This window comes from Phascolarctos cinereus, unplaced genomic scaffold, assembly GCF_003287225.1.
Source record: "Phascolarctos cinereus isolate Bilbo 61053 unplaced genomic scaffold, phaCin_HiC Scaffold_3;HRSCAF=262, whole genome shotgun sequence".
Taxonomy (NCBI): domain Eukaryota; kingdom Metazoa; phylum Chordata; class Mammalia; order Diprotodontia; family Phascolarctidae; genus Phascolarctos; species Phascolarctos cinereus.
Window position 1 is genome coordinate 49,170,895 of NW_027555736.1, and position 22,121 is coordinate 49,193,015.

Consider the following 22,121-nt stretch of genomic DNA (forward strand, 5'->3'; position numbering starts at 1 on the left):
CAGAGATATGATTTTAATATGCTAGGATCCTAGGACCTACTCCCATGCTCAGCTCTCTTCTTCTCAACCTGGGGCAAATATAATAGACATCCTGAGACCTCTGTCCACATTCCCTATCCAAGACACAATGGCCTGGGAGACCCTCATCCCAGGGAGAAGGGAGAAGGGGAAGGAGTGACAATTCAGCTGAGGCATCTGGCCTGGAGATTACTTGGCTGAAAAGAGTCAAACCCAAAATAGCAATGCTGGTCCCCTGGCTCTGGGGCAAGGAGGACAAAAAGCACCCCCAAATCGATGTTGAAAGAGAAATTCAGCTGGGAAAAGGGGAGGGTATGGGGAGAGACCTGAAATCACTGGACACAAGGTCCAGTATGGAAGAGATCCTTTGGGAGGGTGACTACCCTTTGGAAGGAAATAGAGACCCCAGAACACTTGGGTGATGCTGACAGAATGGTGAAAGGATCATAGATGTAGAGCCAGACAGAGCCCTTGAGCCATCCAGACCAACCCCCTCATTTTACAGATTAGGAAACTGAGGCTTAAGGAGGTGCCATGATTTGTTCAACACCACAAAGGTAGTGAATGGCAGAGGGGAGATTTGAACCTGCCTCCTCTGACTCCAAATCCATTGCTTTTTCCACCATGCCACCTTGAAGACAAGGACTGTTTTGTTTTGTCTTTGTATCTAGCACCTAGAAAGTGGCCTGAACAAGGTAGGTACTTCAGGAATGGTTGTTGATTGATTGAGGTCAGTCTCTGAGGGAGTGAGCTGGGGTGGGGGTAGAGAGGAGCTCCTCTCGGGGCACAGCCAACAAGTAGAGGTAGTCACCATGTGGCAGCTTCCACAAAGTACAGGTACTCCAAATTCTGGTACCCTGGGCCAAAGCTCTGCCTACCTGGCCCTTGTTACAGTGCTGAGGCTGATGACTGACTGTTATTGACTTGAAGTTTATACAGTGATTGTATCTGGTGGATGCTGGGTACGTTTTGTTCAGAGTGAGTGAGTGAGTGAGTGTGTGTGTGTGTGTGTGTGTGTGTGTGTGTGTGTGTGTGTCTAAATAAGGTCCTCTTTTTTTAGCAAGCCATCCCTGATTTCCTCAGCCCGCAGTGATGATCTCTTCCTCCTCCTAGCTCCTATACCTGGAAGCATTCAGACCTCTCAGTTTTTGGTCTACACAGTCTTGGGCTTTCCACATTCAAGTTTTGTCTCCTAAGCATGTTACAAATTTAATGGTGGAGAAGGTCTTATAATAATGGCCCACCACAGTGCCTGGCCCATGGCAAGCATGTAATAATTCCTTTTTGACTGAATAATTAGGCAAACATTTATTAAATGCCTACTATGTACCAGAGGATGGGAAGACAAGAACAACTCGGTGACTCCCATCAGGACCTTTACATGGGTCTGCACGTGTATAGAAATATACTATAGGTTAGCAGAGTAGTATGACCCAGAGGTAAAGGAGAAGACTGGAGAGAGTACTCCAGGCAAACTGAAGGATGAGAATGCACAGCTCAGTTGGGGGAGGAATTGGGAAGCCTTTTGGAAGGGGCTAAGGCTTGAGCTAAGCCTAGAAGGAGGAGGAGGATTTTGAGCTCTAAGACGAGGAGGAAGTAAATTGTAGGAAAGGAGGAATCCATTGAGCCAAGAGCAGATTGAGGATCAGCTATGTGGACCATGTCAATAATATTAGTCAGTAAACATGAAGTAAGCACCTATGATGTGCCTGGCACTGTGCTAAGTGTTGTGGATACAAATACAAATACAAAAAAAAAAAAGAAGTTCTTATCCTCAAGAAACGGGATGGGGAAAGAGAGCAGGGGGAGGGTGGAGAAGGGGAGGCTTCTTCCAGAGCAGGGCAGCCAGGTGAGAGATGAGCTCCCCCTTAAATGCAGGCTTAGAGTTCATGGCTCCACCCTTCAATCAGAGGGGCAGGAGGCAGTGATGAGGTGGAGGACCAAGGCTCATAGGATACTGCATGACATTGAAGTTTTCCGAATTCCATCATGGAATGGATGGAAAGGAGGAGAGAGACATAGAAAGATAGGGCAAACTCATGGTCTGGAATGGTCTGGATGGTCTGAAATCCTTCTGGGATCCCAGTGGGTGGGGTGCTGGGTTATGTCAGAAGAGACAGACAAGGTGAATGAAGACAGAGCTGGATGAAGAAAGCTACAGAGATGGTGACAGAGACAGTGGAGGAGAGGCAGAGACAGAAAGAGGGAGAAGTAGAGATGGAGTAGATGCTCAATAAAATATTGATTGAAGAATCTAAAAACTGTATGTGTGTGTGTGTGTGTGTGTATGTGTGTGTGTGTATACACAAAGGTGAAGGACTATGGGTGTGGAAAACTACAAATAATGTCAGACTTTTTCCAACTGTTGACTAGTTTTGCTCAACTAGCCTCTTTCTTTTCTTCTTTCCTTCCTTCCTTCCTTCCTTCCTTCCTTCCTTCCTTCCTTCCTTCCTTCCTTCCTTCCTTCCTTCCTTCCTTCCTTCTTTTTGTTATAACGGATTGTTCTCTGTGATGGGGTGGAGGGAAGGGACACCTCGGGTGACACAGGTGATATAAAAACAATGAATCAATAAAATTAAAATCACATTTTGATAAAAGCAAACAAGTCTAAACCAAAGCAAGGGCATTATGGTCAGATCCCTCCATCTCACTGATGAAGGGATCAAATATCAGAACTGAAAAAAGGGAGATTATAGAGTTTCAGTCCCTCCCTTGTTTAACCTAGTCCTCTTACTTTTCTATCAAAAGCAGGGGCCTGGGTGAAACGATTTTTTGAACCTACTCCCAACTCATACCTGCTAATTTCAGAACCCAGCATCTTCTTTCCTCTTGTCCCTATCTGATTTTATGAGACAAGCATGGGGTTCCTTAACAGGACCCAAGCCCTGGGACAGAAGCCCAAGGCTCTCCTACCCCTGACTCATGGGGTATCCTACCCTGACTCATTTCCCCTGGAGGAAACTCATGATGTTTCTCCCTTCTCCTCTCTTGTTCTCAGGGGGCTGAGGCTTCCCCATCTGATTAGTGGGCATAAGGGTGTGGTTCTTCCTACCCTGGGGCTGGTGGGAGGGACATTGTTTTAACACTCCTTAACTGCCCAGGGCTGGGTGCCACCTTCTTGTCTCTCTAAGGTCCTCTATCCAAGCCTGCTCCCAACTCCACCCATCAGAGCTAGTCTGGATAGAAAACTCATTGATACTCAGGTATCACAGTTAGAGTGGTGGTAGTGGTGGTGTAGACCTCTGTTTTACTTGAGGGGACCAAGGCCATACTCAAAAGAAATGAAGCTGCAAGGGTGGAATGAGGAGAGATTTGGGGGGGGGTCACAAGAATCTTCCCAGAGCCTCCTGTATCACGTTATGATGGGATGAGTTCCAGAGCTCATCCAGAACTGGGCTTTGAGGGTGAGGCTGGCAGGGTCACTGGCACCATAGGCATTGCTGTGGTCTGAGGGAGGTGTGGTCCCATCTCTTTCTGCACACAGCAGTCCGCCCACCGGGGATTGAGAAATACAAAAATCACTGCCAGAGGTTGGGAAGTTGGGAGCGGGGGTGGGGATGGTGATGGTGGTGGGGGTAGATCTCTGAGTAGGGGTTGCTGGCCAGCACCCTCCAAGGTGAGTCCTCACTGGTATGTGGGTTGGTGTGTGGGGAGTCCAGGGTCCTGCCTGAGGGCACTAGGAAGTTAGAACCACCCAGTGGGTTGCTGAATGGGTGGTCTCCTAGGTCACTAAGGCTGTCTTCCTGCTTTGGAGAGGCTATCCTAAAGAAAGCATGATGGGGGAGGGAAGCAGGCAGCCAGTTAAGAAGGACAGGAGGGTAGCAATAGGCAGAGACATTGGGAAACACAGACGCAGATAGGTATACAAAGAACAAGAGGAAGTGAAGAGCCAGAGAAGGTGGAATTTGGACAGAGGGACACAGACAGTAGCAGAAAGCGGAGACAGATGCAGTGGAGGAGAGGCAGAGACAGAGAGAAAGGGAAGAAGAGATAGAGACAGTTGAGAGGCAGACAGCCATAGGGAGACAGACAGACACAGACACATGGAGTGAGCAGAGTGAGACTTGGGAGACTGAGGGAGGGGAGAGGTGGTGGGTGGGGCCAAGGGACCACTGTCAGGCTAGGCAGCTGCTGAGGCTACTTTTTCAGGATCAGACACCTACCAGGCCAGTAAACTCAGAGGATGGCTGGTGGAAGCACCCACTTGACATCCTCTCTGAAGTGCCCTGAAGCCCCTCCCCTGGTCTAGTCCCTGCAGGGAACCCTGTGAACCACCTGGGACATTGGGCCCAATGGACTCCAGAACCATTCACCAGTCCCAGGCCCACCCCTCTTGCAGAGAGGGGGGAGGCAGTCATTCCCCATTATCCGTGGCCTTGGAGGGATGGGGGTCCTGGATAATCAGAATTTTGGTCCTCAGCACCTCAACATCCTTCTCCTCCAAATCCTTCCAGTAAATTCACAATTCCCTTAGATTGGCAGAGGTTCTTTATCTGGGGTCTGTGAACTTATTTTTTAAAAACTATTTTAATAATTCCATAGTTGGTTTCCTTTGTTAACCTCTGCATTTCATTTTATGCATCTAAAACTGAGAATAGGCTTCACCAGACTGCCCAAAGGGCCCATGACACAGAAGAGGTTAAGGCTCTGGGGTTTAGGGTTTGCTTCCTCAGTCTCCCAATGCCTAGACCTTAGAGGGGAGAGGCCAGAGGACAAGCTGGGGAAGAGGAGGCGGGTGGCAGAACTGGAAACTGTCCCAAAGCTGGGATAAACCACAGCCTAGCTAAATCACAGGCTGAATGGACGGCACACTGACCTCATGCGCTTCCACGCTCCCTGCCTCAGTTTCCTCTCCTGTAAAATGAGAGGGCTAGACCAGGTATCCTCCCAAGTCTCTTCCAGCTCTAATCCCTCTCATGCTATGATTCACTCTAAGCCTGGATAACCCTCAGGCTGGACAATCCTCAGCCTGGATAAGCCACAGACTGGACAAACCACGCCCTGAACAAACTGCAACCTGGATAATACAGCACCAAGTACCGCTGTCCTAGGAATCAGCAGACACTCTTAACTCATTTCATCTCCAGCAGTATGCAGAACTTGTCCCCAGAGAGACCGCCATTCAGACCCTTGTCCTAGGGACCAAGTAGGATCATTCATAAACCAGTTGACCTCAGTGCGGGCTGCAACCCAGCTTGTCAATACGAGAGAGCAATGAAGGACATCTGTTTGTTTCTGGGGCTTGGCAGTCCCGTTTCTAAACTCCACATGGCTGGGGGTGGGGCACGGCTCGGCTCGGGTGGGGTAAAGGTGGGGGGTAGCGGTGGCAGTGGATGCCCTGACAGGAGCAGAGCTGTGTAGACTGCAATTCCTGCCTGGTGGTCCTGGCCCAGAGCCCTGGAGTTGAGGCTGGTCCCAAGGGCACCCTGCCCAGCCCACCCTCCATGGATTCCAGCACCTGATGAGCTCCAGACAGCTCTCCCTGTGCCCCACCCCTCAAGGTGGGCCCCTAAGAGGGCACTCTCCAAGTCCAGATGTTCCACAATATAAGACTGGGCTTTGCAGTGAGGGGGTAATCACCCACCTGAAAACCGTGCCCATCATGGGAGGAGGCCTGGGTCCCATTTACTTACTTGGGCTTGGGACCTGGGGTCTAGGGAGCAAGGTGTTTGTAAATCAGAGGAGATGTGTCTCAACATGGACTCTTTCCTCTGCTTCCCCCTATCCCTTGCTCATCGCCTCCCTCTGGTCCCCGTAGCCTCAACTTTCTCTCCTGCCCTCTCCCCGCAAAAACGGCGCTAGTTTTAGTGGGACCACGGGAGGAGGGGAGCAGTCCCTGAAAGACTCACCTCCAGAAACAGGGCCGGGCAGTAGCGCACATAGGAGCAGAGAGATGAGAAGCTGGATCAGCGGCCCCCTCCGCGGCCGCTGCTGGGGTGGTCTCAGGGCTAGAAGCATCTTTGCTGGGTGTCTCAGATCAATGCCCGGAGCATTTCCCAGTGAGAACTCAGGAGAGGCAAGATGTGGAGTGGGTCCCCTCCTGACTACTACTATATTTAATAGCTCTCAGAGCAAGGAGGAGGGGCCAGCAACCCGCTAGTCAAACTGGGTTCAAACAAGCACCTCTCAGATTTCAGGCTGGGTCTCCCCCCTCCCTCATCAACTCTTCTTAAAGGGCCAGTGTAGAGCTTGACATTAGAATTCGGTTTCTTTTCCCCTGGGAGGTGAGGGCTTGCCAGTTGGAACAGAGAAAGGTTTTCCCTCTTTCCTGGCTGAGACCAGACTTGGGAAGGGTGTGTGTGGGATTAATGAGGAGAGGACCCTTAGAGGTGCCCCCCTTCCAACATCATCACTGGTTCCATACAATTTTTTCCTGAAGGTATTCGGGGCTTGGGGTCTGGATTCTGGGCTGAGTTCCCCTTAACCTGGATTAGAGCTGGAAATCTTTCTGTCAGGGATACTCTGATTTACCCTCACCCATCCACTCAAAAGGTATCTAAAGATCTTTGGGGTTCCTTCTCCTAGTTCGCATCTGGAATGGGGGAGGGAATGGGATTAAGGAGGCTAGGATGGTCCAGGACTCTATTTGTAATTTAGGTCCGGGGTCTGGGTCACCATTGCCAGCCAAAAAGATCGGCTTGGCCAGTGCCTCGACTCAATCAGCCCCTCCTTGGACCTGGGCAATGTGTGTGAACGGCTATGTTCTCTGCAACAGTCTGGTTATACACCAGGAGCTAAAGCCTCCACACGTCTGTGTGTCTGCTCATGAACCTAGCCTTGAACGTGTACATGTGTTCCCATCTGGGTGTGCTAGCCAAAGTATGGGCATATTAGTGTGAGGGTGTGTGTGTGTGTGTGTGTGTGTGTGCGCGTGTGCCCAAACCTCTCACAACCTGGCCACAATCCTTCTTTCTTCTTATTACACACTGACCCTCTTCATGGACACTGCAATGGAGACAACCTGGCTTTTTTACTGTTCCTCCTAAATCACATTCCATCTTCCACCTTGGCACTGACTGTCCCCCATACCTGGAATTCATTCTCCCCATATCTCTTTGTGTCTGCAACCCCAAAGTTCCCTTCAGGACTCAGTTCAAACCCCTATTTTGCACAAAGCCTTTTCTGACCCCCCATTTGCTCACCCTTCCTCTTAAATTATCTCCTATCTATGTTGTATATACACACGGATGCTTGAGGCACCCCTGCCCCAAAGCCCATTGGTATGGGCCTCTCTATTGGTGGAGATGAAGTCCCTGTCCTGTGTGAGGGGTGGGGTGGAGGTGCCAGAGGGGAGAGCCTTGGTTCTCAGCCAGCCCCACTTTGGGGACCCTTCAAGCCCCAAGTCTCTCCTTACTCCCTTCTTTGTCTCAGCTGCCAAATTGATTTTCTTAAAGTGGAAGTCTGCCTATGTCACTCCTAAAGACCCAATAAACTCCATTGGCTCCCTATTCCCTCCAAAGTCAGGTAGAAAATCCTGTTTGGCATTTCAGTGTTTAACAACCTGTCCTTTCCTTCCTACCTTTCGGTCTTCTTACACTGCTTCTGCTCTACATACTTTATGGTCCAGTCTCACTGGACTCTTTGCTGTTCCTAGAACGTGACGCTTTGTGCCTTTGTACTGGTCCCCAGACCTGGAACATCATCATCATCATCGACAACAACAATAACAACAACAACAACCGTTTTAGTTGTGTTTGACTCTCTGTGAGCCCATTTGGAGTTTTCTTAGCAAAGATACTGGAGTGTTTTGAAATTTCCTTCCCCAGCTCATTTTATACACGAAGAAACTGAGGCAAACAGGGTTAAGTGACTTGCCTGGAGTCACACAGCTAGTTAAGTGTCTCAGCCTGAATCTGAACTCAGGTCTTCCTCATTCCAGGCCTGGCGCTCTATCCACTTCACTACCTAACCTACCCCGTGATAATAATAATGACAGCTAACATTTATATAGCTCCTACTATGTGCCAGACAAGGTGCTAAGTGCTTTACAACTATCTCATTTGCTCCTCACAACAACCTTGAGAGGTAGGTGGTATTATTATCTCCATTTTACAGGTGAGGAAACTGAGGCAAAAAGCAGTGAAGTGACTTGTCTAGGGTCACACATCTGGTGTCTGAGGTCAGATTTGAACTCAGACCTTCATGATTCCAGGCTCTGTGCTTTATCCAATGGACCACTTAGCTTCCTCACCTCTGCCTCTTAGCTTACCTCTGGCTTTCTGCAAGATTCAGCTCAAACCTTACTCTCCTGTCCCCGCCAACTGCTAGTGCCTTCCCCTCTAAGATTACCTCCTGTTTGTTTTGTATATATATTGGATGCACTTAATTATTTTCATGTTTTTTTTCTCTTGACAGAATGTGAGTTTCCTGAGGGCAGGTACTATTTTTGCCATTCTCTGTATATCTGGCACTTAGCCTGGTGCCTGGCATCTGGTCAGCACTTAATGAAGAATCCTACTCACCTCTCTGATCATGAGGTGGTGGACTCTGGATGCTGAATGAGACATACTTTTTTTTTTTTTGGGCTAGGCAATGGGGTTTGCCCAGGGTCACACAGCTAGTACATGTCAAATGTCTGAGGCTGGATTTGAACTCAGGTCCTTCTGAATCCAGGGCTGGTGCTCTATCCACTGCGCCACTTAGCTGCCCTGAGACATACATTTTTGGACATGGCCAGTACGAGAATTTGTTTAGCTCAACTACACTTATTTGTTATGAAGTCTTGTTTTTTTCTTTTTCCTTTGGGAAGGAAAAGATGTGGGATAGAAAAAAATAAACACAAGAGAATTGAAAACAATTCAAGAAAATAGATGCTTGCTGACTGACTGATTGATCCCTTAGGACTCTGGGTGATGTGGAAGGGGAACTAATGAATGAATTCATACACGTCAGTGGGAGGATCAGTGGGAGAAAAGTGCTGGGTTGGAATCAGGGAGCTGCCACAAACTTGCTGTAAGATCTTGAGCAAACCTTTCCTGTCTCTGGGCCTCAGTTTTATCTTCTGTAGAATAGACTGTCAGACCCCACAATCTCTAAGGTCCTGTAGAACTCTCACATTCTCACTTGTGGAGTAGTGCTAAGAGCACCAAGTCAGAGGACTTGGGTTCACATCCTGACTGCTCTTTGTTATCTGGGTGACCTTGGCTGTGTCATTTTACTTTTCCATACCTTAGTTTCTCTTTTGTAAGGTCCCTCTCAATTCTAGACCTATGATCCTAGGACTATGAATCGGATTTTGGCTGGCACTGGTGAGGTTTCCACCTTGAGTCTACTTCCATCTTTTCCTGTGCTCCCTCTCCACATTGGGCCCCAGGTAGTATAATCAGATACCTGAAACCTGGTGGACCCTGGGGAAACCCAGGCAGTCTGAGTAACAATCTCCCCAAGAGGTCATATACTCCAAGCCCAAAATAGACATCCTTTCTGCCTCCATACCTTCAGCTGCTGCTCATCCTTCTTCCCGAAGTCTTGGGAAGAATACCTGTGTGGCAAAGGAAGACCCTTCCCAGTGAGCATATAATGGGGGACAATAGGGAGAAGCAGATTCCTGAGCCCAGAGACACCTGGTGCTAAGGGCTTGACCTGCGAATTTTGTGATGCAGGGTCTTGGAGGGAAGGTAATTGAGATAAGTTAATGATCAGTAATGCTTCTCTGGGTTGGTGACACAATGGAGTTTTAATGTTGGCAGGTTAGGCAGTGTGACAATGGAAGGGGTGATACATCTATACTGAAGGGGAGCCGCCCCAGTGCCCCTTACATGACGTACTTAAAGCTAGCCTTGGGGGCCAGATACAAGGCAAGGAACTCATGTTTCAGCAAATCCCAAGCAGTTATTTTTCCAGGTTGGGCCAGTTTGTTTAACCAGACACAAGGAGACAAGGTTAGGACTTCTGGGCACTGAAGGACAAGTGAATGAAAATGTAAACCAATATGCAAATGAGGGGAAACATGTAAATGAAGGCTTTAAAGAAAGCAGAGTTGTGTGGAAGAGTGAGGCTCAGGTGTTCTCTATCCAGGCTGTCAGGCTGGCAGTCTCAGCTCAGTATCTGGCCATGGCCTGACTGCTTGATTAACATTTGGTGAGCATTTTCAAGTGCCCCTTGGTGCTGAATGAAGCAGCTGAGCAGAGATTCATAGATTCATAGACAGCTGCATCAAGAAGGCACCTTAGAAATCTGCCAGCTTATGTTTCTAGAGGCAATGTGGAATAGGGGATAGTGGGTGGGTGGATTGGGAAGACCCAAATTCACATTCTGCCTTAGACATTTACTATTGTGTGACTCTGGGTAAATCATTTAATCTCTCTCAACCTCAGTTTCTCCATCTGTAAAACAGAGATAATAATAGCATCTAGCTCCCAGGATTGTTGTATCAAGAGATAAAACTTGTAAAATGTCATTCTAACCTTAAAGCATTATATAAATGTTAGTTCTGCTTCCTCCTCTGTCTCTTTCTTCCTCTTCCTCTTCTTCTTCTTCTTCTTCTTCTTCTTCTTCTTCTTCTTCTTCTTCCTCTTCCTCTTCTCTTCTCTTCTTCTTCCTCTTCCTCTTCTTCTTCTTCTTCTCTTCTTCTTCTTCTTCTTCTTCTTCTTCTTCTTCTTCTTCTTCTTCTTCTTCCTTCTCCTCCTCCTCTTCCTTCTCATAATTCTTTGTATTCTTCACATTCATCATTTCTTTTTTTCTTTTTTTCTGGTGAGGCAATCAAGGTTAAGTGACTTGCCCAGGGTCACACAGCTAGTAAGTTTCAAGTGTCTGAGGCTGGTTTTGAGCCCAGGTCCTCCTGACTCCAACGCTGGAGCTCTATCTGCTGTGTCACCTAGCTGCCCCCATAATTTCTTGCAGTTCAGTAATATTCCGTTATATTTACATACCATAATTAATTTAGTTATTCCCCAGTTGATGGACATCTACTTTGTTTCCAACTTTTTGTTAACACAAAATTTTTTAATAGTATATTATATTTAGTATAGCATAGTAAATATGTTTTACTATAAATATTTTGGAGTATATGGGATCTTGCTTTCTCTCTTTGATCTCCTTGGGGGTCTATGCCTTGGGGTATATTTGGGATCTCTGGTTCAGAGGGCATAGGCATTTTAGTCACTGAAAGCTCCTTGAGAGCAAGAACTGTCTTTTGTCTTTGTATTCCCAGCGCTTAGCACAGTGCCTCATACATAGAAGGCACTTACATAAATGTTTGTTGGCTGACTGAAGGTCTATTATTAGAGTGTCATCCCAAGTTGTTCTCCAGAATGGTCATGACCATTCACAGCCCTACTAACTGTTGGTACTTTGAATGCGAGCTCTTTGTCCAATGACCACACATGGGGGACCTGAATCATATCAATCTTGTCATTTTTTACTGTAAATCCCAGAAAACAAAAGGAAGGGACAGCTCAATGAAAGGACAACTGGTAAATTCTCCTTGGAGAGGCAAATGAAGGAGTTGGATTTATGGTGTACCCAAAATTCAGTTTAACTGTTATAAAGCAGCTGCTACAATGGGGAGATCAAGATCCCCCCGTCAGGAAGTAATGGATGTCCGTTAGAATGTAAGCTCCCTTAGGGCAAGAATGGTTAAGGTTTTGCCTTTGTGCACCCAGCAACTAGCACACATCTTGAAATATGTACTTAATAAATAATTGTTGAATCTCCTTTGCAGATGAAGAGATATGACAGCCAAGAGCCAAACCAGATTAGAATATAAAGTCATTGAAAGAAATGGTGCAGAGAAAGATGGTGAAGGATTAAGAGCAGCATTAACTTTAAAAAATAGGGAGAAGGAATGAAGGGAAAACAAGTTGCCAGAAAACTTGGTGAGAGACCTGCCTAAGTCAAATTGTCCTATGTCTAGTTTTTATATTTATGTTCTCCTGTTAAGGGAAGCCACTTCTCTATCCCAAGGTTCTATTTCAGTTAGGGTTAGAGAGCCCTTGTTACTCTGTTAAGGTCAGATTTGGGAGAGCAGTTCAGTTGTGAAAGAACTCACTTGGACCTCTGTAGCCATTGGTGATGAGTTCAGGGTAGACCCCAAGAACGTTGGAGCGCTACCTGAAATGAGGAGGAGTAGACGTGCAGATCCTAGTGGCCTGAAAGAATTCATGCGGAAAGTCTCCAAGTTAAAGAAAGGCATTTATTGGAATGATGCTGTCCTTGAGGCAGAGCCCCAGCGGGCTCTACTTCACATGGAAGGCAGAGCATAGGCTGCAGTTCCTGCTCTCCTAAGGGAGCAGAGTGATCCCTGCTTCCCATAGGAGGCAAAGGTGGTTAGCCAGATCAAAGGTATGGTTTACACGCAGTTTTATGGAATAGGGGGAAGGGGACAAGAGAAGGGGTGGAACAAGCATGGCTCCAAAATGCCTGGGATATCAGGTGCTCTAGAGGTGATGAAGAAAGAGAACAGGAAAGAGGAGGGGAAGAGTTGTTCTGGAATTGAGGGTGCTTTGTGAAAGCACACAGGTAAGTCTAAGATGAGGGCTTTGACGCATGGCTTCTTTGATCACTTTTCTGGCTGATCACATCCTGCATCTTACCTCCTAGCTTGCTCCATCTGCCTCAAGCACTCTTTTCTACCTCATCAACTCCCACATTATTTTATTATAAGGATCCTGTGCCCTCAAACCCATTTTTAGGGGCTGCTAAGGAAACCCCACAGAATTGCTTGTGTGGAGCCACTGTCTCTCTCACTCATCTTCTTCATCTCTGGCGTCTTCTCATTCACATTTACCTGAGCAAACAAAGATGTTGAGAGGGTAAGCTTCTTATCTTCTTCCTATCTGGGCTACATTCTTATTGTATCTTACCTGATCCATAGTATATGAAGCTGGAAACAGAAGACACGGTGCTGTTGTTCAGTCCTTAGTTTATTTAAAAAGGACCAATGGCATCATGAGAGTGACGTCTTGACTTTCGAGTGAATTGGATTTGAGTGAGGCAGGGCTGCACAAAGTCTTTAGCTTCACTCTCTGCTCCTGTGGCGAGACACAAGTCAGGACGGCTGGCAATGGCCCAGCATGCAGTGGATGACCTTGGTCTTTATAAATCAAGGCCTTTCCCAGATCTCAGTGTGCCTATTATATAAAGCAGCTGACATTCACTTACCACAAAGTGAATATTGTTCTGCTGTATGTAAAGTGGACCTTGTAGATTTCTGTATGTTTTCATATGCCTCATTAGATAATAAAGTCTTTTGTGAACAAGGAAAATAAATAAATGCTTAATGACAGTGAGAACACTGAACCTAATGCAACTCAATTCCTCAGTCACTAGACAAGACGCTCACATGCCCTAAAAACTGTGTGATCCTTTGCATTTTCTGCCTCCTTTCTCCACCACTCCGCCACCATCATGGCAGAATCAGAAGGGAGGCACACAGGACCAATGGCCCGTTTGTGTTTTTGTTGTTGCTACAAGGGTTGCCATGGCTGAAGAGTCTATCCAGCCCTGGGCCAGCCCATTGGTGATGAGCCTTACTCTCCTCAGCTAGGCTGGTTCTTGATAAGGGAGCTTTGTCTATTGCCATCCCTAGAGAGCATTAGATGGCATCCCAGCGTGGCACAATCTGCCAGAGCTTGCCCTCTGCTGGCATAGCCGTTGAGAGTACAAGCTTTAGAAGACAGGTAGGTGGCTTAGGTTAGGAGTTTGAGTTTTATCAGCTTGCTGGGCTGGTTCAGGCAGTGTCCACTCTAAGCAAGGCACTATGTTAGACATTTGAAATACAAAGGCAAAATGACATAGTCACTTCCCTTAAGGAGCTTACATTCTATGGAGTGTATGCAACCTGTACCAGATAAGGAAAAACAAAGTAACATGGACGCAAAGTTTGAGGATTGGGGAAAGCTCTGTAGAGTCACCTTGAAGTGTCTGAAGTCAGCCTTAAAGAAACAGAGGAATTCTGGGTTTTTTGGGGGGGCAAAGCAATTGGGGTTAAGTGACTTGCCTAGGGTCACACAAGCCAGTGAGTATCATGTGTTTGAGACCAGATTTGAACTCAGGTCCTCCTGACTCTAGGGCTAGTGCTCTATCCACTGCACCATTTAGCTGCCCCAGGAATTCTGGGGGGCAGAGATGCTGAGGCTGTCCATCCTTGGCAGGGGGGCGGGGTTGTGTTAAGGCATGGAGGTGAGAATTGAAATACTGAGTTTGGGAAACACCTCCTAGTCTAGTGTGGCCAGAATGTAGTGTGTAAGGGTGAGAATGATATGAAAGGAGGCTAGAAAAGCAGGTTGAGGACAGGTGGTGAAGAGAATTAAATGACATGATAAAATTAGAAAGCAGGTTTAGGAGGGCAAATAGTCTATGTATAAAGACCTCAGTGTCATAAAAGGCTAACTTGGCTACTGGTCTCAGTTTTTTATCATCTTTGAGGAGTGAAATTTATGTTTCTGATCTGTACACATCCTTCTAAGCCTGGTTTCATACTTATTCCTGCTTTTGAAGTGGGTAAGTGGACCCTCAGATCTGATGGAATCATTATAATTGTAGAAAGTACAATTTTTAATATTTAGTCATTTTTCAGTACTGTCTAACTAACTCTTTGTGACTCCATGTGGAGTTTTCTTGGCAAAGACACTGGAATGATTTGCCATTTCCTTCTCCAGCTCCTTTTACAGATGAGGAAACTGAGGCAAACAAGGTTAAGTGACTTGCCTAGGAGAAAGTGCAATGGTGAAATATTTTGTCAATAAGAAAATGTTTTTATTGACAGTGCTGAAAGGAATTATAATAACACTACCATCTATTTCTCAACCATTCTTGTCCTCTGAGAAAATGCTTTGGGGACATTCTTTTACCACTTGAAGCTTAGAACTGGAAATCAGGAAACCTTACAGACTTGTCCTCACCTTCCTTATTGAATAGTTTTTGTTTCTTTGGTTACCTTGAGCAAGTTATATTCTCTTACTGTTACTCAGTTTCCTTTGCACCAATCTCTTCCATTTCTGAAAATGAGAACCAGGAATAGTGGGGTAGAAATTGCAAATAGGTAGAATTTTGTTTTGATGGGAAGGAAGAAACTTCCTAACAATCAGAACTATTTAAAAATTAGATGGATTGCTTTGGTGGTTAGTGAATTATCTCCTTATGGAGAAGCAAAGGCTTAGAGATCAGTTGTTGGGTACATAATAGAGAACATTCTTATTTAGATAAGTATTGGGTGAGGTGGATCAACAGGGGTCATCTAGAAAGGTACTCAATGTACAATGCAGATAAGCTATAGCAAAGCCATTAACTTTCTCTACTACAAAATAAATTCCAGAACACAAAAGGTTCGGGAGCATTCATTGACAAACATGTAAAACATGAAACAGTAACTTATAATTCCTGTTGTACTCTTCTAGGTGCTTAACACTCAACACATTAAAACATGAAACAGTTTGTTAGTCTGTTGAACAGATTATCTGCTGCTAAGGCTAGGTATATCCATCTCAGGATTGCTGTTCAGTCACCCATGCTTAGTGAAAGAAACAGAAAACTGAAGAGATACCTGGAGCCTTGAGATCCAGTCTTAGACTCACCTAAACAGACACACAATTTTGATTGCATGTGTGAACAGCTGCTGTAGGTACAGGAGGGAAGGGGGGGAAGGAAGATTCTCCTCCCCCTCTCACTGAAAGTCTGAGAGAGAGAGAGAGAGAGAGAGAGAGAGAGAGAGAGAGAGAGAGAGCGAGCTTGAAGTGTCCTAGCAGCCTTGACAGAGAGACATACAGACAGACACAGATAATCAGAGATAGAGATATAGACAGAGACAGAGGGAGATACAGAGACAGAGAGAGATAGAGACAGATACAGATAGATAGTCAGAGATCGAGATAATACAGACAGACAGGGGTGGAGAAACAGAGAAACAGGACAAGAGAAGATGGAGTCACTCCTCTCAAAATTTCCTGAGTGGGAAGCTCCTCTTGGCTCAGGGGCTAATTCTCATTGGCACAGCCTCCCTTCTCTGTCATGGGAGCCAAGGTACCATTTAGGGATTTCTTAGTCATCCCAAGACACAATTTCATTGGGAACAATAATGGGTCTGATTGTCTTCCCAAGGCACAATTCCCTTTGCACTGAGCCAGAGCATATGTTTCTCCAAAAGTGGCCCAAGGCACAAATAGGACCCATTCTATGCATGCTCCATGGGATGGTCCCTGCAGGCTCAAGTCCCGTAGATTGGGAGGTGGAAGGAGGAGGAGGGGAGCTCCTCTTATTACCCCTGTTATTCAGATGAGGAAATTAAAGCCCAGAAAAATTAAGTGACTTAGCCATGGTCACACAAATAGGAAACAGCGAAGTCAGGACTCGAACCTAGTTACCTGGACTCTGAATTCAATGCTCTTTTCACTGCAGTGCCATGACAGGGGGAACTAGGGATGTTTAGCATAAAGAAGAGACTTACCTATGGTGGACATGATAGCTTTCTTCAAGTGTTCGAAGGGTGGTCATATAGCAAAGGGGTTAGAATTGTTTTCCTTGGCTATAGTAAATGAACTAGGGACAATAAGTAGAAGTTTCAGAGGCATAGGTTTAGACTTAATGGAAGGAGGACATTCTTAATAATTAGAATTAACCCAAAGCTATTTTGGGAGGTGGTGGCTTTTAGGAGGTGGAAATTTTTTTTTAATTTTAATTTTTTTTTAATTTTTAGGCAATTGGGGTTAAGCATCTTTCCCAGGGTCACACAGCTAGTAAATGGCAAGTATTTGATCTGAGGCCAGATTTGAACTCAGGTCCTTCTGACTTCAGGGCTGGTGCTCTATCCACTGTGCCACCTAGCTGCCCCGAGGTAGAAACGTTTAAGAAAAGGTTAAATGACCCTTTGTTGGGTTACATTGTAGGAGTTTTTATGTGGGGATGAATTACTATACATCATAAATCTGGAGCTAGGAGGCACCTTAGAGTTCATCAAGTATAACTCCCTCCTTTTTCAGAAGAGGAAGCTGAGGCCTGGAGATTAAGTGACTTGTCCAAGGTCATACAGCCATTAAATACCAGAAGCAGGATTTGAACCCAGTTCTCCCTGACTCCAAATTCAGCATGCTGTCTCCACTACCTCACACTGGCTCTTTACACTAGATGGTTTCACCCCTGAGATTCCATGATTCTGAAACTGCTTTTGTCATGTTTGTTAGGAGTGAAATTGAAGGAGCCCTATAGGGATGAAAAGATGAAATCAATGGCCAGCAATTGTCCACGGTGTGCAGAGGTGGCACTAGCTGGGGGTCTTTTAGGAGAAGGAAGGGTTATCCTCAGTTATTGGTGAGTAATCAAGCTGCCTACGATCTTGCTCCGGACACCCAGGTAGGTGCTAGATTGTGTCTGCATTTCTTAAATTCCCTGGGACATTTCCATGGCCAGGGCGTGTCTGTCTCTCTGTCTGTATCTTTCCAATTGTTCTGGGATGGCAGCTGGAGAACAGTGTCCTGTGTCTGCTTTTTCATCTCTCACGCCACACTTTCTTGGTATCTTCCCCAACATTATGTAGATGTCAGTAATTAATTTTGAATAGAGCTCTCGCTAATGCCATGAAGAGGCAGGCTCTGAGCAAAACTGGGTGGGTCCCCTGACAGGGGTCCCAGGGTCACCCAGCATCCCCATCTGGATAACATGTGTAACTGGAGCTTCCCCCAGCCCAGCAGCACATGGCAGGCTAGTGCATCAATAACTTCATTAATTCCACAATTCTCCAGTTGTTTTTCCCTCTTTCCATGTCAGCAGGCACATGGTCTTTATTAAAGGCTAATTACCAGCCAAGTTTGGGCTCAGGGGAGCAGAGTTGGGGGCGGGGGCTAGTGGGATGAGGCATTTAAGCCAAAATAATTTTCTTTTTAGGAATTAAAAAAAATATGAGTGGAAAACTCAGGGTTTTGCCTCCTTGAAACTTGAAAACTTCTGTAGTAAATCTGCCATTCTCCTTATCTCATCATCCCACATAGATTCAATCCCCTAATAGCAGAGATCACCCTGGTGATTTTTCTGTGCTCCACAGAGGGCTTTCCAAAACATATAACCAACTACAACCTGCATATAGTTTAGGCCTGGCAGGCAGATTACCAGCTGCCATGAAGATCTGAACCCCAAGGTCTATCATCAGGAAGAAGGAAAACCAAGCAGGAGGGTAGAGAGGAAGAATGGAAGGAAGGAAGGAAAGAAAGAAGAAAGGCAAGAAACAAGCATTTATTTATTTATTTTGGTGAGGCCATGGGGGTTAAGTGACTTGCCCAGGGTCACACAGCTAGTACATGTCAAGTGTCTGAGGCTGGATTTGAACTCGGGTCCTCCTGACTCCAAGGCCAGAGCTTTATCCACTGTGTCTCCTAGCTGCCCCTGAAACAAGCATTTATGAAGTGCCTACTATGTGCCAGGCACTGTGCCAAGTGCTATACAAAGATTGTCTCATTAATCCCACAACAACCCTGGGAAGTAGGCACTATTACTGTCATTCCCATTTTACAGTTGAGGCAGAAGTTAAATGACTTGCTCAGGGTCACACAGCTAGTAAGTATCTGAGTCTGGATATGAACTTTCATCTACCTGACTCCAGGCTCAGCACTCTCTCCACTGCACCACCTAACTGAGGAAAGCCAATCACGACGGGAGAGAGCAAACAAATTTATTAGAGGAGAGAAATAATAAGGTGTGAAGAGAAAGAGGGTAACAGCCCCGCCCAAGGTCACACAAGCAGTCAGTGGCTGGAACTGGAACCCACATCCTCTGTAAATTGTACTCTGCTATCTCTCGATACTGGACTATGTGACTAGCCTTGTATAGCTGTATAAGGATGTGTGTTCATTCATGGACCCAACATTCCCACAAGGCTGTGGCCAAGAAAGTCTCATTAATTAAAGGAAATTCTCTTTGTACTACATCTCAGAAGCTTGTTCATGAGCTCCCCAGTGTGGCGACGTTACTTAGTACATCCTGTGATTGGATAGGAATGCTTCCACTGGGTGCCATTTAAAAATGGTGGTCGGAGCCTTACCAAGTAGGAGGGGAAGTGTGAAGAGAACAAGAGTCCCCTCTGGACTCTGCCTGTGTTAGGGCTCGGTAGAAGGGGCATCAGTCAAGGGCTGGTGAGGCATAGATTCAGGCTTCACCTCCAGCTCTCAAGGGAGATCAGCTCTGCCACTCTCTTTTACTGTCTCTGGCCTTCAGCATTCTGCTCTGTCAAAGGAGGTTGGCAAATTAGGCTATCTCTAGCTCTAAATCTACGAGCCCCAAATCTTAGACTTCAGTGTGCGAGAGCTGGGAAAGCCTTAGCCTTCAGCTGCTGCTTGAGGAAGATCAATAGGGCTCTGCTCTCTATGGTACTTCTGGGTCATGTGCCACCCAAGACTGCTGTTGGTGGAGAGTTATAAAGATAAGTAACTAGATCAGCCTGATGCACCAGTTCCTTTCCTCCAGTCAACTGGTGTTTCCTCATCTGACCATGCTGGGGCACAGTGGCATTGGAAGAGTGGATTAGCAAGCCCAGAAGACACGCTGGAGGTGGTGACATGGAAATGGATGCCAAGGATGTTGGATACCTGTCATTACATTGCAGGACTGTGTTAATTCTTTGTTTTGAAATCGTGTGTCTTCTGCCTCAGCCTAATATAAAGACCTATATTGATTATAGTCACTCAGAGGTATGAATTTGAACAGCAGAACTGAGTAGTTGAGAGGGGCCATACCAAGAGTAGCCCTCTGCTACATGGAGATGATGGTAGCCAGCAGTGAATGGAGCACCGGGTCTGGAGTCAGGAATATGGCCTCATATGCTAGCTGTGTGACCCTGAGCAAGTCACTTAATCTGTTTGCCTCATTTTCCTCAACTGTAAAGTGGGGATGTTAACTTTATAGTTATTATCTGCAAAGTGGGGATGCTAACTTGCAGATTTGTGGTGAGGATCAGAGAGATATTTGTAAAGTACTTAGCATGGTGCCTGGGACATGTAGAAACATATAAATGCTTCCTCCTCTAGAATCTGGTGACTCAGGTAAACAACCACTTATTAAGTGCCTCCATACAAAGGAAGGCAAATATAGTCCCTGCCCTCAATGAACTCACAATCTAAGGGGGGGGGGATGATATGCAAACAACTATGTCTTGTGCAAACACCATAAATTGGAGGTAATCTCAGAGGGAAGGCACCAACAGTGAAAGGAACTGGGAAAGGTTTCTTGCCAAAGGTGGGATTTTAGCTGAGACTTGAAAGAAGCTATAGAAGCCAGGAGGAGGTGTGAGGAGGTAGAGCTTTCCAGGCTGTGGGGTTAGACAGTAAAAATGCTGGGAGCCAAGAGGTGGAGTGTGGAACAATGAGGCCAGTGAAGGTGGGTCATGGAAGGGAGTAAAGTATAAGAAGACTGAAAAGGTAGAGAGGGGCCATCTGTGAAGGGCTTTAAAAGCCAACAATTCAATTCAATAAACATTTATTAAGTGCCTACTATGTGCTAAGTGTTGAGGATGCAAAAAGAGGCAAAAGACAGTCCCTGCCCTCAAGGAGCTTACAATGGAATGGGGAGTGACAACATGCAAACAAGTCTATACAGAGAAAGCTAGTTACAGGATAAAAAGGAAATAATTAAGAGGGAAAACACTGAAATTAAGAGATGTTAGGGAAGGTTTCCTGAGAGAATAAGGATCCCTTGGATTTCACTGAATAGCACTTTGATGGTGGGGTGGCGACTGGACTGGTTGGGCCCTGCCCTTCTGCCTCCTCTGTTCCATCCTCCAGAAGGGGACAATGGCATTCGAGGACGGCTCAAGCCCTGTCTCCTCCTGGGAGACTTCCCTCACCATCTAAGCCTTCGGGGATCTCCGCCTTTCTGCTCTCCCACAACCTTTAGTATTTACACTCCCCTTCTGGCCTGTAGGACACCCAGGCTGGGGATGTGGGCTGTGTTTTGATGCTGTTTCCCCAGCCAGACTGTGGAGTCTTTGAGGGCAGAGATGGGGTCTTACTCTTCTTTTGTTATCCTCTTCGGTACCTGGCTCAGGGCTCAGCAAAGACTTGTGGGATCAACACATAAAATGACCGGTGCCTTCTTCCTGTGAGGGGCAGAGAGGCTGAAATATCAAGTGTTCATTTTGTTCTTATTCAGGGCAAAGGATTGGGGCTGGATGCACGAAGGGCTGGGGACAGAGGTAGGAAGAGCTTGGTTTGGAAGGGCTGCAGCTGGTTGGTGGTCAAGGGTAGGTGGAGAAGGAAGGCTGTGATCCCCTACTGGGGATGGGGTATAGAAAGGCCTGGGAGCTATGTTGAGTTGGAGTTGTGGTAGAGTGAAGTTGGAGGCTTCAAAAGGCTGGGGTGGGACTGAAGTCTTGGAGTATGGAGTAGGAAGGCCTGGATAGAGGAAGAGCGGGGGTCTAGGATGGCTTGAATCCAAGTACGTTTCCTGGACCCCTTTAGCTGGGAATTCTCTGAAGCAGGGCCAAGAGACCCTGGAGGCCAGCAAGGCTTCTGTATTCAGTTTCCCCAACACCCTACTCTCAGATGGAAGCTACCACAGGAGGCTCTCTCCAAGTTTGACACAAATCCCTCACTCAGTCAGCCTGGAGAAGGGGGGTGATGCTGGGGGACTAAGGCTTCAACAGGGTTATTTATTCCCAACAATTACACAATTCAGGAGCAAATGGGTTCTGTTTGCTACACTCCGGGGGCCCAGGCTGGGACCAGGAAGCCAATGAGGTTGGGGGGTGGGGGGAGGAGGAATGGAAGTCCCAGCCAGAGAGTTGTTCCAAGTTCCTCCCAAGCTGGGAGTAATGGAGACAGAAGTCCAAACCCTGTGGGCCTGTCCCCTTGTAACATCTGCTCTTCCCTGTACCTACAGTGAGCAAGAAATTGGTGTGCATATGTGTGTACATGTGTGATGTATGTAAACGTGGCCTTAGCACACCAGGACATGGTTAGATATGGCTGTACTCACCATGTGTTTTTTTCATTTTTTCATTGCTTTTTTCTTCTTTTTTTATGGGGTGAAGAGGGAGAAGGAGAGGATTTCTAAATATTATTTCAGGCTGTTAACCCTCACTCTGCTATGCCTGGCAGCCTACCAGGGATGATTGAAGCTATGAAGGCTGAAAGAAGGAAAGCCATATATTTCCACTAGCAGGCTTAAATGAAATTCAACAAGTA

General features: G+C 46.4%; 1 protein-coding gene across 1 annotated transcript in view; it reads right to left on the reverse strand.

Moving 5' to 3' along the window:
• Positions 1-6,068, reverse strand: part of CSPG4 (chondroitin sulfate proteoglycan 4) — a 99,559-nt gene extending 93,491 nt beyond the window's left edge. Inside the window, exon 1 of the mRNA XM_020994659.1 lies at positions 5,868-6,068. Coding sequence (XP_020850318.1) covers positions 5,868-5,976 — 109 coding nt within the window. The 5' untranslated portion in view covers positions 5,977-6,068. The remainder of the gene's footprint in view (positions 1-5,867) is intronic.
• Between the last annotated feature and the right edge of the window lie 16,053 nt (positions 6,069-22,121).